Source organism: Chelonoidis abingdonii, chromosome 3 (genome assembly GCF_003597395.2).
Source record: "Chelonoidis abingdonii isolate Lonesome George chromosome 3, CheloAbing_2.0, whole genome shotgun sequence".
NCBI classification, from domain to species: domain Eukaryota; kingdom Metazoa; phylum Chordata; order Testudines; family Testudinidae; genus Chelonoidis; species Chelonoidis abingdonii.
In genome coordinates, this window is record NC_133771.1 from 52,320,597 (window position 1) to 52,338,267 (window position 17,671).

At 36.3% G+C, this 17,671-nt stretch overlaps 1 protein-coding gene across 7 annotated transcripts in view; it reads left to right on the plus strand.

Annotated features, from left to right (window-relative positions):
- PHF3 (PHD finger protein 3) overlaps positions 1-17,671 on the plus strand; it is an 86,688-nt gene that overhangs the window by 10,948 nt on the left and 58,069 nt on the right. For 2 of the 7 annotated variants that reach the window (XM_032796366.2, XM_032796399.2), the window contains exons 2-4: positions 2,671-2,939; positions 11,634-11,795; positions 13,099-14,929. The exons of 1 other annotated variant lie outside the window; for it this stretch is intronic. In XM_032796366.2, the coding sequence (XP_032652257.1) occupies positions 2,696-2,939; positions 11,634-11,795; positions 13,099-14,929 (2,237 nt within the window). In that variant the 5' untranslated portion in view covers positions 2,671-2,695. Of the gene's footprint in view, positions 1-1,129; positions 1,146-2,670; positions 2,940-10,886; positions 11,043-11,633; positions 11,796-13,098; positions 14,930-17,671 lie in introns of those variants that run through there. 4 more of the 7 variants (XM_032796376.2, XM_075063742.1, XM_032796384.2 and 1 more) reach the window with 4 other exon arrangements.

The window sequence follows — 17,671 nt, forward strand, 5'->3', positions numbered from 1 at the left end:
TGGTAAGGCAAGGGCTGATGCTGCAAAAAGAGACACATCTAAAAGGTACTGGACACCAGATATTAGAACATTAACATACTTGTACGCTCCACACAGATAACAAGGAACAAGCTGACCCATCCCAATGAGAGGGCCAAAAGAGTAACATGATGGATAGAGTTGTTTTGTTCGAACCAACACGTGAAAGGTGAGAGGCGGCACCTTACTACATAGAGGGGTTGCACTTCAGTACGTCAGGAGCGATGTGTAACTTGTTTGTACCTCCGTATAAGAATGCACCTCTGAGTGGATGTCTTTGTCCGGCCTAGGGGGCAGTGGAAAGTCCCACCACTGACTGAGCTGAGTCCATTGTCAGAGAGCACATAAGTACTAGCTAGCCGCACCTCAGCACCACCTTGGACTTGGTTTGCTGGGGAGCTGGAGACTGTTTCTCTTCAACAATAAACCTGACCGATGTGCCTTCGTACCTTACTGGAGTCTGTGGTCGTTGGGGGTTCTCTCGGGATCTGCTGTGTCAGCTATCTGCGCAGAGCTGGGGCAACACACAGAGGGAACGCACGCACGCAGCCGATTGATATCAACATTGAACAGAGCAGAGCACCACACCGGTAACATCTGACAACACTGTGTAAAATGATAAAATACAGACTCTTTTCTAGATTGCAGAAGGCTAATTTAAACAGCTCAGATTTTAAAAACATTTTACTGCACTGCATCTCCAGTTGTTTGCTACTTCCTCAAATGCCTGTTTTGAGGCTTCTACTGGGAATTGGAACAACAGTAGGGAATACTAAAAGTGGACGTACTGCAGCATTGTTTAATGCTAGCCAGAATGGTTAGCGTAGACACGCCACTTCGTTAACAAATTACTGTTGTGTAATTCTCTAAATAGACAAGACTTCTATATCAGGTTATAACACAAATTTTTTTTTTTGTTGTAGGGCTGATATTGCTTAATTCTTTCTGGGTACCTGGTTTGGCTGGTCTTCCTTATTCCCAGCTCTCTGGTCAATAGTACATCCAGAGTGTGTTGTCTTTGTGCTGCTTTATGTGCATGTCCTCTGGGTTCTCCTTCCTCTGCTGAGGCACTATGGGATAACTCCCCAGATTTTTCCCAGACTGCACAGAAAAAAGCAGGGATTGTGGTAGGTATGGACTTAGAGTAGACTGACAGTTATATTATAGGGTAAAAGCAGTTTTTTGGACACATTCCACATTGTATGTGTCAGATTAAAGTATTATGAATTTGTTACAAAACGTGGTTGAATTTGTAGTGACGTTGATCCGTACCTTAATATGGCTAAGTACTGTAGTGTTGATCATTCTAACAGAAATGTGCAATGTGCTTAACTATTGCTGTAAGCAGGAGTAAGTACTGGGTTGAGGCAGCTGCTTACTATCAAGGGTTGCTGGAATGAAGGGCTGGGAAAGAGCTAAGGCTCCACATCCACACAATCTTGTTACCCCACCTTCATTAAAAACAATAATCTCTGATCTTGGTTATGAGGTGAGGAGAGAATGAGAGGATGTGCATCTTCTTCCCTATTCCAAAAACCTCAACTACTTTCTGGCTGCCAAAACCTATAGTCTGCCAAAACCTATAGTCTACCAAAACCTTATTGTGTGCCAACATGCCAGCTTTCCACTACCCAGCTATTGTATATAGCCTTCTCTGTATCCCTGTCTACTTGTACAATGCAGTTATCTGTCTTTGCTCCAAAAACATGGAGCATACTGACAATATGAGGACAATATAACATTAAAATTACATTAACTGATCATTTTTAATATTTAGTTAAATATTTACTCCACTTTTTTATTAATTACTGAATCTGCAGCAGAATTTCCAATTTGTCATACTGAAGTATTACAGAAACCAGGACAAGTCTTGTCACATAATATAGGTGTAGCTTGCTAGTAGGTCCAGCTTGCTAGTAGAGTACACTGGGGCTTGCTTGTACAACATAGCAACTTAAAGTTAGTAACAGATAGTGAAATCAGTGACAAAATTCTCATTGACTTAAGTGGGGCCAGAATTTCATCCAAAGAGCTTTTGTTTGTAGTTTACTGTTGAACATAATAGGTGAAATATCTAAGGTAAGCTTTTTATATATATATATCTTAAAAATATAGCCAGGTGTACTCTTCCATGGTAGCTTTTTGCATGGACTAGAATGAAGTTCTTCTCCCTCCAGTTTTGGGCCCAGTCTTATTAGCTGCTGAGCTCCCTCTAGTCTGTTGTTTTCAGTGGGAATTGAGGATAATCAGATCTTTAGTTTTCAGGGTGAAGAGATGTTACCTTCAAGACAGTTGGCACAGATTTGGTTGGTCTTGATTTTTTCCCCTCTTATTTAATTGAGGTCCAGCTAGTCTTTCTTAAAGAGAATCTTTCCGTTCACTATATGTGTATATAAATGCCAGTACTTCAGTGCTGATAGATGAGCCTGCAGTAACAACCTAATCTGTATGTGCTGATGGAAGGAAAGAAAAAAAAAATTTTTTTAGGTTTCCAAGGAGTCCATTCTAAGCAATACACAGAAATTTGTGACAATTCTAAAGTATCTTAAGCATTCTTTAGAAAACACAACCACCAGAACAGCTTTTTGGTTTCTTAGGTTATTTATAATTTGTAGCTTATTTTCTTATGGTATTTTTCTTATCTTTCTATAGGGCTGAAAGACACACAGGAGTCTTCATGGATATAGTTGATACATTTAACCATTTAATTCCTACTGAACACTTAGATGATGCCCTATTTCTAGGATCCAACCTGGAGAATGAAGTCTGTGAGGATTTTAGTACAAGTCAGAATCTCTTAGAGGATTCGCTGAAGAACATGCTCAGCGATAAGGATCCTATGCTAGGATCTGCAAGTGCCCAGTTCTGTTTGCCTGTTTTGGATAGCAATGATCCCAATTTCCAGATGCCTTGTTCAACAGGTAAATCTTACAATTTTTTAAGATTACAATTTAAAATACTTAGTGCCATCCCTTTTTGCTAATGTAGAAAATGGTGAGTTGGGGTTTTTCCCCTTCTATTTTATGACTTAGGCCCCAGGCATTATACACAGGCCGTTCTTTATTTCATATGAAGGCATCTGTAATATTTATCTAGGTAGACTCTGTTTTGGTGATGGGGGGGATGTCCAGTCTGGATCACGGTTTTCTTAGGCTTGTCTTCAATATGTGTGGTTTTTTTCCCCCGACCGAAGCAATGTTAAGCTTTGCATAAGTGCTACACCTAAAAGTAGCAAAAGTAGCCAGCTGCCTTCAGAATTGCAACAATGCTGAGTTAACAGTAGGAGTGCTTGAATGATGCAAACTATTCCTGAGAGCTCTGAGATACTCTGATAATTCTAGGCTTTCTAGTACTCAAGTGATACCGTATCCCAAGGTTTTCTGCTTTGATTGGTTTCAAACCAAACCATTGCCATCGCTGACAGTGTTCTTTGTAATAGTTGGGATATATTTGAATTAGAACCAGTTCATAGCAATTTTTAAAAGAGGAATACCATTGTTTAATGGTTATTGAAAAGTGTATCGCAACGTTTTTGAAAGTTATTAAAAGCCACTAGTCCAGTTTTTAATGACATTTGCATTGACAGAATATTTACACTGAATTTATTGTAAATCTAGCCCACTATTCATGCATCCTTATGGTTAAAAGTTCAAAGATTTCGTGTTTCGTTGGTATTACAGATAGAATCTTGAGATGGGTAACATTACTGAAATTTCAGTAGTGCTTTGCAGTGTTTGAGCTATAGATATTATTTCATTATATCAGCATTTTCAGATGTTCAAGTACTTTAATCAGTTTTTTCCAACCCCCTTTCCTCCCCCCTAAAAAACATAAAACCATTTCCTCATCACAATGAGGAAGCGAATTATATTACTGCAGAACCTAGAATAGACTCTCATCTTAACTCAATTTTCTGTTTTATAGCTCCAGCTAACAGATCAGGGAAAGTAACAAAGGCATTTCTAGAAATGAACTGTAAAGCAGAAACTAAATATTTGACCTTTACTGCGTCTTCATGACTAAAGACAGCCTTAGATAATACCTTCCCCCACATCCTTCTTCCTTCTCCACTCCCCCATAGTCCCTCAACCTACAACACTACCCTCCCACCTCCCCCCCAAAAAAATCCTCACTGTTTTTCACCTTAGACATATGAAATCCTCACTATCCTCCCTTTTATCTCGTGGACTTTGATAAAATTTGGATCATATGAATAGTGATGATGCTCAAGTCTGTTATCTGAGTTACTGCTCCATTTCCTCCAGATATTGCTGGGAAAGTTGAATCTTATCCTAAGATACGTCAATATTGCACATCCTCTTGGGTACACGTGTTCTGCATAGCCATGTGTATATAAGTGTATATACAGGGTATACCTATCTTGTAAAGACATGAGGAAACAGAAATGAAATCTAGTTGTAGAAAGATTAGTAATATGGGCAGACTTTATCAAAACATCAGTATGCAAAAAATTCATTTCAGGATGAAGGCTTCAATTCTTCTAATCCAGTAGTAGTCCCCTCCTCTCCCCTGCACAAAGATTTCTTATGCTCATGTTCCCATGTACTCCATAGCAAGCTGAAGCTAAATTCTGCAGTATCATTCCTGGATTCTGTGGCACTGTAGTGGAAATTCTGTGACAGCTGTTTTTTTTAATTTATAAGTGGAGTTTTTAACGAATGAAATATGAAAATGAATAATACAATAAGGACAGAAGATCTTATTTATATTAAAGTCCATTTGTTTTGTGCTGTTCCTACACTTGTACTTCTCAGTATTCCAAATATTTTTGTTTTAACAACTTGCATTGTAGAAATTGTCAGGATAAAGCTGGAGGATTTGGCAGCTGCACGGAGAGGAGTTGGGGCTTTTGGCACAGTAGCTGGATGTTTTTGCTAAAATGGTCGGAAGTGGTAATTAATACAGATATTTAAATTTCAAGCGTTCCATGCCATTGAAAAAAATAACTCAATTCACCCTTTTGACAGCTATTGTTTCAGGCTGTCTGCAGACTTGAATTGCATTGGTTTATACTTGGTTCACATTTTCATGGTTTTCTTTCAAACTCTAAAGGCTAGAAACATACTTTAAAAAAAATGAAAACGTAAATTTTGGGGTGCAGTTCTGTCATGCAGTGAGGCTTCAATGGGATAATGATATGCAGCCAGTCTTGTTTTTTCTTTATTGATCTCAAGGAAGGCGTATCATATTCTAAAAGTGATCTTGCACCAGCAGTTGCTATGCTTTGCAGTTGAAACAGCCGTTATCATTTCCAAGCAATGTTTTTCTACTAGTCCTCACTCACTGAGTATTCATGTAGCTGATGGCAGATTTGGTAGCCTGTGTGAGAGACTATGCAGCTCTACTGTAACCTGGACTAGCTATTGGAGACAGTAAAGTCATGCAAGTTGACAAGTTTCAATGTGCTCTGCACCATCAAGGTCCTGGAGAACACTTTGAGTCCATAGTGAACCATCAGAAGAGTTCCCTTATCACATCACAGAAACGCTTGCATCTGGGAGTTCTATTCAAAATTAACATGGTCTCGTAGTATTGCCTGAGGAGAAATAAAACAAAATTTAGGCCTTTTATTGAACAATTCCTCACACCCCTTTAGGTATCGGCACACTAGTGTCTTCTGCTGCTCATTGTGATGGTGGTTTGTGTAGAACAATCTCTGTACTCCACCTCTGCCTCCTTCTGAACTTCCTGATCAGGCACTGAAACTACCAGATACAGGAGATTGGATCATCCATTGAGAATACCTCTAAACTTTCAGAGGTCCATTAGAAATGATCACCTCATCATCTCTTCAAGGGAAAATTTATAATAGATATTCCAGCAATCTATAAATGTATTGAGAGATTCCAGTCTGAACTCCCACCCCATAACTCAGTCTCCTTTGTAGTCATTCACGTGGAGAATAGCCAACGCCACAATGACTTATCTCAACATCAAGACAGGAAAAAATTGAAAACCAAAACAGAGGCTAGAAAGATTTCTACATTTGAGTCTGTGCCATATTGCCACATACACCTGCTGTAAGACCAACAGTCCTGCTGATTGGCTCAGCTACTATAATCTGATGAGGGAAAATGAGAGCTAACCAAGCAAGTTTTTGAGCAGATTTCATTGAGATGGTTCCTTCCATGTGTATGCCACTTCACAACTCAGTCCAACAGAAAGATAATTACATTCTCCTCGCATTGACAGCCATAGGCATGAAGAGAACATCTTTTGTGTCTCCATTAATATTACCAGCTTTTCTCTTCACATCCAGTGTAGCCTGAAACATCAGTGCAAACTTCAGTAATCCTGATCCAACTTTCCTAAGCTAGTGCCCGTGCATATATCAGTATGTCTACCATGGCTACTTCCAGTCTCTCAGGACCTCATTCACCAGAACAGCTAGACTCACCCACACCTTAAGTGTCTAATGCTTGCTTCATGGAACCTGTATGGTCATACTTCTTAAAACATAGTTACTCTTGAGCTGGTTGATTCCCTCCTGAAATTCAGAAAAACCTCTTCCCAAGCAAGTTTTTAGGAGCACGTGGAGGACCTGGTATTTATGGTACCTGAGGAGGAAGACGAGAGAGAGTCTACAAAAGATATTCTAGACTTCTTCTTAGACGGTATTTTCATAAGGGTCACTACCTGGAAAGTGAAAGTGTCTGTACTGAGTGCAGTACATCTGACCCCTTCCCATTCTATCCAGCTGATTCATCCTCCGTTCTAAAAGGAGGATCACTTCAGGGACTACTGAGTATAATGGAGACATAGTCTAGTATTGTGGTCACTTACTAAATCTTGTTTGGAACCACTGGATGAAATGTATTTATGGTTTCTGACTAAAGTTTGTCTTCTTTTGAGCAACACATTGGCTAGATATTTTAGCACTATTTGGCTGTTTCCATTAAAAGCAACCTTACCTTCATTTTCCCCCCAATGCGGTGGTTCTGAGGCTAGTTTGGTTCTTTAGAGAAATTGGGTCCACCAGTTAACTAATCAGTTTTCTTTCCCTAAATTTTCTCATGTCTTGGCAAAACAGAAATTCTTTGTGTTTTCAAGGTAATAAAATTTGGGTTTGCCAAAAGTAAATGATGGAGGATGTATCTGCTGCATTGATTTTGATTGGTATTACATCTGGGACATTGAGGATTTTGATGCTTTGCTGTATCCGTTTCTATCTCTAGTTGACAGTTGACCTTCTTTTCAACTTTGATTGAACCTCCTTTTGAAGGTTTAAATGCTTACTCTTTTGGAGTACAACTTGGTGGGCGGAGAATGACGAAACATCGAGATTTCAGAGCAGTTCCATTGATGTGTGTATCATTCATTCATGAAGCACTAAAAAAATGATATTCTTCATTTGATTTTGCCTTGGCATATAGTCTTCTGTTCTTCCTGTGTTGCTCTCATTTGAAGGCCTTCTGTTTTAAGAATAAAATATATAGTAATAAATTCAGTTTCTTTGTACCCCTTGGCTTAATATTTCTACTTCAGACTTTTTTACTTTTTTACTTGAAATTGTTGGAGGATGTTCTTTATTGTTTGCTACTTCCAAACTCAACAGAACAGCAGATTACCATGACTGACAGTTGTGAAGTCAGTTGCCACATTGTAGAACTGCCTTTTCTAAATGGGAATTCAGTGCTCCATCAAGCCCCATACTGGATTATTACTTTGGCTACTTCTGAATGTTTGGCTGTACAGTGATGGTAATTTGATCCTTCCCTTCAGATTTTCTGCTATGAGAGGGCAAGGAGATGGCAAATCTTTCATTTAATACTTTTTTGGGGTGAAGGAGAGGAACAAGTGTCCAACCTGATGTTTTAAGATCTAAATGGTTTTTCTTTTTTAGTTTTTTTTTCTTCCTTAGTTTTGGCAATATTGACTGGGAGACATTGTTAGCACTGTTCATTGAGTGTCTCTACAGGGTATTGACAGGCAGATCATCTTTGATCTAAACGAATATACTTTAAAACAGAATGGAAGATAAATTAATATATGGAATTTGGATTGTTGGTGTAAATTATATAAGTAGTGACATAATTTGAAGATCTGTGGAAAACTGATTTCTTTCTCTAGCAATTGATATTCTTAATTCATATTCTTGCATCTTGGTATCGGAGATCACTCTCTAAGAAATGGCGCACTAGTATAGGAAGATCCACTTTCATTTGCGTAACTTCAAGTTAATGAAAGCTTTATTCATTTGAACATTAATTATTTCCTGCTTTGCAAATCTTTCACCCAACTCTAAGGCTTGCACAGGCGCATGGTACAATAGTTGCTGCTTTCCCTATTAGATCCTCCCACTTTCTATGTTGATGGCCTATTGCATCAAATCGCAATATACAAAATGGTAAAAATATTAAAATGTGCAGCTGCTTGTGCAGCATTTATAGCATATGTTGAAGTCAAACTTGGAGCAACTTAGATATGTTTGCTCCTGCTGTTATCATGAGTTAACAGAGATGGAGGAAGCAGACAAGAACAGTATAAAGCAGCAATAATGGTGTTTTGTTCCTAATAATCAGCACCCTTCCCCCTCAAAAAACAACAAAAAAAACTGAGATAAGAAAAAATCAAACCTGCTATGGAGATCTGCACCCCTAGGAAAACTGGCTTGGAACCACAGTTTGGAATTACCTTGTCTCGTGTCAAAAGGTATAACTATCTCCATTTAGTCTAAGTAATTTTTTTAATATAATGGAGGAAAGAATTATTTTACTGAACATATAAATCAGTGAAGATGTGTACATTTTATAATTCAGTTCAGAGTTTTGAACTTACTTTGTTTTTTCCCCTTCAGGATACTGTTGAAGTCTTGGTTTTTTAAATATTCCATTAATGAAGGAATAGCAAATAGCTGTACTTTTTTATTTTTGTAGAAAATGATTTTTTTAATAAGTTGTAAGTAAAAATAAATAGTTACATCTATATGGTTCAAATAACCACTAATATGAGACATTAATACATTACTGTTGTCATTTTAAAAATTCTTAAATCTCAGTAATTCAAAGTATTTCAAAACATTAAATTGATTGCCAGTATTACATCTTTCTGTATGTTCTATTCTACATCTTACTCAGATTTTTTCCCTTGTCTTTCCATTTTATTCAAATTGCCCATCCCCGCATAACCCACTTGTCCTTCAGACATGGAAAAAAAACCTTATTTTTTTGTTTGGAAAAAACAAGTGTTATATTCTCTTCAGTGATTTTCACTTTCTTCCTCTTGCTTATTTTCTGTTGTTGATCTCTCCATCTTTAGTTCTTCTCTTGCCTTGCTTAGTATCAGTTTGTGTCTGTACTGTAGCCCTTTGTTTCTTCATTTATTTCTGTTACTTGTTGCTATCTTTTCCCTTTTCTCAGGTCTCTGTCTTTCTCAATATGCATTTCTATTCTGTCACTTTTTTCTCAACACTTTCCCAGCAAGATTCTATGTTGAATGCTCCTCATTCAGTCTCAGACAGTTGAAATAGTTGCATTGCAGCTCAAGTGGCTTGAAATTAACAAGGTTCTATGGTGCTGATTCCCCTATAAGATGGAAATTGCAGCACAGAGTCTGTTAGCATGTTTTAGTTCTTATGCTCCAATTGAGGGTCTCTAGTATCTCGCAGCAGTAGTTGCATATTTCCCCTTGCCTGTAGTAATAAGAAGGGCATTAACTCTGTGAACATGATACATCCTGAGCACAAGTACCAGAAAACCTGGGACATTAATGCAAGCTCTGAGAAGCACTCCAAAAGTATGTTTCAGAAGTTATTTGACTAAGCAGTTTTCATTCATCATCTCATCTTTGGGGAAGGAAATGTAATTCCACATGGAAGAGAGTACTTTACATGTAAGATTAATCTGAAAGTAATTGGGTATATTATAAACCAAGTGCAGAATTATTTGTATAACATTCATTCAACTGAGCATGATGTAACTACTATTATCAGTCTTGTGGCATACATAAGTGTATAAAAAAGCTTGACTGAACAGAGTCAAAATATTGTTGGGTATGTGAATTTATATTTGAAAGCTGATACTGATTTGCACAAAGACATGTCTTCCAGCAATCTTAGGCATGCAATGCCAAAAGATTGCCAAAATACAAATTGAATAAAAGCCAACAGAAGTAAATTACTGTTGGTTCTGGAAACTCTTAACTCTAGCTTCCTGATTGATTATCCATTGTCCAGAATTAAGTTCAAATAGCAAATTCAACTGTAAATCTTCTCAAGAGTTACATTTATTGTTTGCACTCTACCAGGGTCAGTTGGTGTAATTAGGCTGTATAAACACTGTCAAATATTTTGCTAAAATATTAATTTTTCTCCCTTCATGGTAGAAAAATCAAGGATGGGTGACCTCCTGCTGTTAAAGCTTGTTTATTGACCATTGTTCGGTTAGCTGTATCAGTGTCTTGCAGTTTATGCTTTTTACTTTTGGAGTATCTTAAGAGAATGCTCAACACTGAACAACTTTCACAGATTTAATTAAGTCTTTTTTTTCCCTTGTGAATATTGCGAAAACAGAGTTGAAAAAAGATAGTTGATACTTTCTGATGGGACAGTGTACACATTTTAATGGTTATTTAAGTCCCTTTAACAGCTGCTTTCTCTAATTTTCAAGACAAATATATTGTGTTATGTCACAGTTTCAAATAATCATTTTTAACCATTTATCAGAATTTTGTAAAGATCCTATTTGTTATATAAATTAGTTTGCCTTGAAATGCTCTAGATAGCTTTCTACTGTTCAGGCAGTTGTATTAGTTGTCTGGAGTCTGTGCTGTATTTGTTATACCCTGCTACTTGTTCTGCAAAATCACTTGGGTACTTGGATTGATCTCACAGATTTCGCATCCCACAGGGACCAGGATTCATTAATCACACATAGGATCTTGGGATAGGAGAGGCTACCATTGCAGAACCATACTTAGAGAAAGTGAGGAGAGTGGCTGGTACAGTGGCTTGACTGCCTCTTAGGAAACCTATGTTCAGGAGCAACCTCTGGGATCCTTCTCAGGTTAGTGGAGGCTAGGAATGTGACAGACTATGTTCTCAGTCTCTGACTGGAAGACTAGTGCATGCTGTGCTCAGTGCTCTTCCTAGTGGCATTAGCGACTCTCAGATGCAGATACATGTGATTGGAATTTAAAAATTAAAAACTGTGTCCTAGAACAATAATGTGGCTTAAACTTTCTGCATTTTTGGATCAACTCTTTCTACTGTTCTCCTTTTCTTCACTTAGGTGGGAATGGACAGCAAGGGACAGCTGATCCTATAAGGCTTGGGTACCTTCCCATGTTGTTGTTTTTTTAATAAAAATAAAATAAAATAAAAGTGAGTCCACTGCAGGTGGCATGACTCTTTGACAAGGACCTCGTCAGAAATGATAAGCTTGGGTGTTAGCTTTTTCTACACTGAAACTGCCTCGTATGAAAATTTTCTATCTCATGTCCTCATTTTTCATTTTGATTGTTCTCAAATGCCCCCTCTTATATTATTATTTTTTTTTTAATCTGGCTGTCTCCCTTTTCTGGCCCCCACGCTTCCCAGTCTCTTAGAACTAGATACTTTTAAGTTTTAGGCACTTTTTTGTTTTTATTTTTTTCAGTTATTGATCTTGATGATATTATGGATGAAGAAGGAGTTAAAGAAAGTGGTAACGATACCATTGATGAAGATGACGTAATTTTACCTAACAGGAATTTGAAGGACAAATTGGATGACACTTCAGTCAAGTCACCAAGAAAATCACCACGTTTAATGGCACAAGGTGATCATTCAAATAATGCAAAGATTTGCATCTCTGGGGACATTTGGGGGTTTTACAACTTTTTTTCTCTATTTTAAACTTTAGGTCAATGTTGTTAATGACTTGGTTGTATGAAGGATAATATAAATATTTTGAAATTATTTTTCATCAGAACTATTTAACGACATTAATGTTGTAAACATTTAATGATTTTGAAAATATGGACCTATTGCTAAAGGTTCCAAAAAACTCAGTTTTGGGGCATAATTTTAGTGAAGGAGGTGATGGTGCCATTAACCTGACTCACATAGAGAGATTAGAAAGATCTGAATTATGACCCAGGTAAAGAGGTAAGATACTAATTAGTGGAGCCATTTTATATACTCAAACAGCATTGAAGTAAACCATTGACTTCAAAATTGGCGTTCTTAGGCAATCTGACCAATATCAGGCTGTGTGTCTGTATAGTGCAGTATTCTATTAAAACTTAGAATTTTTGGAAGTACATTATTTCATGTAAGTGTTACGAGTGGGTGAGGGAGATAAGAAAATACATCAGAGCTGAAGCAGTATAGATTGAACTGCATTTTAAAACTACTTTTGAGATTTGGAAACGCCTGATTTATAATATACACAAAGTAATTTTCACAATTTTCTTTAAATAAAAAAATTTGATTTGAAATTCAATACGTTCTGTAGGTCATTATTTTCAATGTTTTTGCTGTTTCCTTTTGTGGATTTTAAGAAAGGTTATTATCTTGATAATAGTTTGATCTTGTATAAAAGTCATTCATCCAAAGATCTCAACATGTTTTACGAATGATTAACTTCTAAAGTATAAGAGTTCACATGAAATACGAACTTTAATGGATGTCAGATTATTACTTTAAGAATCCCAAGCTTAACTACTGTGTTTTTGTTTTAGTGACAAAGTGCCAAAACTTTATTTGTATGATAGTTTCTTCATAAAGAAGTTAAAAGGACAGTTAAATACTCTTCCTATTTCAGTGATATTACAACCTTTTAGATTTAAAAATTCTGGTTTCTCGCTTGCTATCCAGAACTTGCATGGCCATTTACATTTGTCTAAACGGTGACAACGTCAAATTGAAATACAAATCTTTTGTATTAGTTTTAAATTTTAATAATGTTTCTTGAAATCAATAAACAATTAGTGATCTAACATTTTGTCAGTTAATATTGTAAATTAAACATTTTAGAAGTTAAATTTTGTTGTCATAAATTATTTTCACTGTAGTCTGATCTTGTGTTTGCCAGCAAAAGAGTGAAATGTACCTAAGCGATCCTTTTTTTTCTTTAATAGAACCAGTACGAAGTTTGCGTCAAAGTACTATAGCCAAGCGTTCAAACACCGCACCTCTTGCTAATACCAAGAAAGCAGCTGTAAAGTCTGGATGTGCCCAAAAGGGAGGACCAAAACAGCAAGACAAGAGTCAAACTAAACAGGAAGAAGTTAGTACACCAATGAAACTAGAACATCTTAAAGAGGTTAGGCGTAGTAGTAGACTATCTGGTCAGACAGAGGAAACAGAAGAAGCATTATCACCTTCTCCAAGTAGTTCAAAACAATCTGTTTGTCATGAAAAGATGGATGAAGTAAAATCTGAAACTTTCAAGCAAGGAAAATTGGATGAAACGTTCCATGAATTAAGAGGTGGTTCTGTTTCAACAGACACTTGTTCTTCTACTGAAGAAGCATTAAGCAGAACAGAGACTGTTACAAAAACTGGGCTGGATTTTGTAACCTCTGCAAATAATGAAGCTAATAAAGTAAAAAATATCGAGATATGTAAAAATGAAATGGATGAAACTGTGGTTGGTGAAATAGGTTCTGATGCATCCTCAGAAGAAAAGACTGGATACAAAATCAAGGAAACAGAGGAGAAACCTAAAGAAAATGACCAAAGCAAGATAAGTGGAATGACTACCATTTCATCTGTTACAACAGTTTGCATGAATTCAAGTGACATCCATGAGACCCCTTCAGTTCTGTCGAGAGCTGTAGAGGAGAAGACAAAATGTAGATTAGATCCACCGACTACTGTGGAAGCTTCTGGTAAAAATGTTATGTCATTAAAAGACTGTAAAACAGAGTCTTTAGATGACCCGAAAGAGTCCGATAAAAGTGTTAATCCTTCTAGCCAACACTTGGACAGTACAGAATTTGATAAAACAGCCTTGAAAAGTACTATTTCTGCTGAAGCAGGAAGTAATATTTTAGAAAGCAGTATTGGTCGTGATTGTCCAAACCAGAATGTACAGCAGCAGGACAGCTATATTAAAATGAAAGGATATGAAGCAACAAAGCTTCAGGATGATAATAGAATTTCAACAACAAGTCCCAAAACTGTGAAGTCCAAACACATTAAATCTATGTTACAGATTAAACAAAATTTGACTGCAGGTGCAGGACGAAAATTACTCACAACTAAACAACAAATAAGCCATTCAAAAACAAGAGTTGGTGTTAGTGTTTCAAGTTTTCACAGTACATCTTCAATAAGTCTGAAAAGGAGTGCAGATGAGCAAGAGAGGTGGCAGTATTATCACAAATCAGTTAAAGTTAGGAAAAAACAAATGGATAAAGATGTGAAAGCACAGAGCTTTGATATGGGGGTCACAGTGAAGAAGCACACCCATACGTTGGTGAAAAAAGTATCACACATCCAAACACCTGTGCAAAAGACATCAGTTCAGAATGTGAGTGACAAGTCTCTTAGTCACCAGGGATGTTCAAAAGAAATCCACCATCCTGTCTCAGCATCTGTACATCCACTGTCAGGTCATTTGCTACATCAAAATCAGAAACAAACACAGAAACATCAACTTGCAATTGCACTAAAAACAAATAGTTATATAAAGGAAGAAAGAGAGACAAAAGAACTCACAGGTTTAGAACATTTGAAGGAGAATGAAAAAGAAAAACTGAAATTGAAAAAGATCGAGAAGAATCTTCAGCCTCGCCAGAGAAGAAGCAGTAAAAGTCTTTCACTTGATGAACCTCCCTTGTTCATTCCAGATAACATTTCTACTGTAAAACGTGAAGTCTCAGAACATGCCTCTCCAAGCGAAAGCAAACATGTGTGGGTTCCCACCAAACAGTGCGGTTTTTGCAGAAAGCCGCATGGCAACAGGTGTGTGTGGTTTGGGATATAGAGTGTTTTTGTTGGTTTCAAAAGATAAAAGTGCTCTTTTTATGTTCAGGTTTCTGCTGCTGTTCGTGTCTTAGTTCATCTTTGTCACATCAAACAAAAAAGCAGGCACAACCTTTCTAATGGAAATCTGTATCAGTCATACTATGAATTGCCTACCTGTGTATCGCCGCACCCTTTCGCTCCAACTTTTAAAACAAGCACAGTAAAGGTTGTCTTGGTGAAAAGGAAATATTACTAGAAGAAATCTCTTTTTTTATTATATGAGTATATAATATCTGCTTTAGCGGGATATGCAATTCTGCTAAACTATGTTAGGTAGAATAGAGACATCTTAAAACTCACTGCCTTGGAAAACATCAAACCAAGGCTTAAGTGTTTCAGAGTGATTTGTAATAGTTATTTTACTTGAAAACTGGTAAAAGTGAATGTTACACTCTAAGCTAAAAGGGTCACGATCAACTTAAAAGTCAAACAATAGTTTGAAAGTGTTTTTTTGTTATAACTGTTTACTGTGCCTAAAAAATTAAGGAGAATATTTTTTCTCTTTTTAGTTTACTTTGTGTATTAGTCAATATCATTGTTTTTGTGAGTCTTTCATACAGCAGTGGGAGAAGAAAACATTTAAAAAAATGACAAAGCCACAGTTTTTTTAATGGGACTTGCATGCAGGTGTAGTATTTGAAATTGTATTTAGCTCACTTAAAAAAAAAATAGATAACATCTGATGCTAACGGTGTCCTCCTTTCACTGAATATAACATTCATTTTCAGCATATTGTGGATGGAGTGAAACAAGGCATTATGTTCTAATGAGACAGAAGTATTAGTTCAATAACATGAGTCATTTTGTCTCATTTTTTACATTATTGCCACAATTATATTTATGAAGAATTGTTCTTATTTCTGACTTTAAAAGTAGTTTTGCCTATCTACCTTTTGAACTAAATGGAGCATGAAGTGCTTTCACTACCAATCAGATGAGTGTCGAATCAGCCCTTATCTGTTCACTTTATAGAAATTCCTATTATTCTACAAATACTGTAGAATGCCATTTTTCTGACTGAAACGAATATATAATTTCGTTGATTAAAGTTTATATCGTATTTAGGCATTTGAAGGACCATACTATATATAAATTCAACATTTGCATCCAAGAAATGACCTTCATGTTCCAGAATTTCATTATTACTTGTCAGAACATTCATGAAGTAAATGTGTATTTTAATATTTACAGTGCAGCTAGAGTAATCTGCAAATTAGTAATTTATGTGAAGATGCAGCGTATATAAGAATAAAATAATAGAAAACTAAATACTACTGTAAGGATTTTAAGATTATTGTGGAATACTTGATTGAAGGGATACTGTCATGCTTTAACGTATTTTTTTAACAATCTTTTTACTATTAATACTGTTGACTTAACATTTTTGTTGGGATAATCTGGACTTCTTTTTGCCATTTATGCTTTTTGTGTTTGTTGTTATTTCACTCAGATTGGACAATGAATATAGATTTTACTCAGTTTCACTTTCGCTTTATTATCAGGTTCTTATTCACTGGCACATCGTGCAAGTGTTTGGATTGCAAATAAATTCAGTAGAATGTTTAAACTTAATCAAATTGCTTTAAATATATAAATTAAAATGTTCTGTAAACATTTTTAATGCAAAATACAAATTTTTGGCCTAAATTATTTTGACAGCGTCCCTTCAATTGATACTGAATTGAAACGTTTCTGTGTTTCTTGTCTTTTCGTAGATGTTTAAATTTTTTTCTTACTATTCTGAATGTCTAGTTAGTAAGAGACCGTCAAAACACATTGTTTTAAAATTAAACTGGTGAAGTTCAGTTGTGGCTAGAGAATCTGATCACTAATGGGCAGTGTAGGGGCTGGCACTTAAGGTGGAATGAATTTGATACATCTCTACTTTGATTCAGAGCTTTCAGTTTAAAATCAAAGTTACAAATGTTTAAAACTTAACTAGGAACAGGATGTTGTGGGGAATTGTAATGGGAAAACATTTAATTTAGACAATATGTTTATATACTGCGTGTTGGTACATTGTGTAGTGCAATGGGGAGCCATTTTTATTTGGAGGCCTTTAGGTGTTACATTGTACAAATAATATATTCTCTAGTTCAATCACCATTCAAGTTGGCAGGACACAGGAGTTGCCACCATCTGATAGCTGTTCAGTGTCATGAGTTTTGTGGTGTCAGTCCATTTCTTTTGGAGAGATTCCTGTATCACTGAATTGTTACTACAGTTGGCACAAATTAAAACATTCAAGAGTATTAGCAGAAAGGTCCAGGATCAAATGGGCTTTGAATTGAACCACTCTCTCATTCCCAAAGATGGTATATGCAGAACAGATTGATGCACTGTTGCCCATACTTGGTGTTTTTTTTACACACACACACACTATCTCTCTCTCTCAGTTGTTTTTACAAAGTGAAAAAAACCTTCAGAGCATTTATGTTTTTGTTCTTTGAATTACTTTTTACTTCATTTTGGACTTGTATGTTTAATTTTAACATACATCCTTAAAGATTTCATCTCAAAAACTAGGTTGAGCTTAGAATAGAAGAGGAAGCAAAACTCCTCTCTAATATCTTCCTAAGCAGAGACAGTGTGGTGTTACATTATTTGTGCTTGTTACTGCAGCAGTAATTAAACCCACTTTTAAAAGGGACAGCAGCTTAAAAACTGTACCTCTCTGAA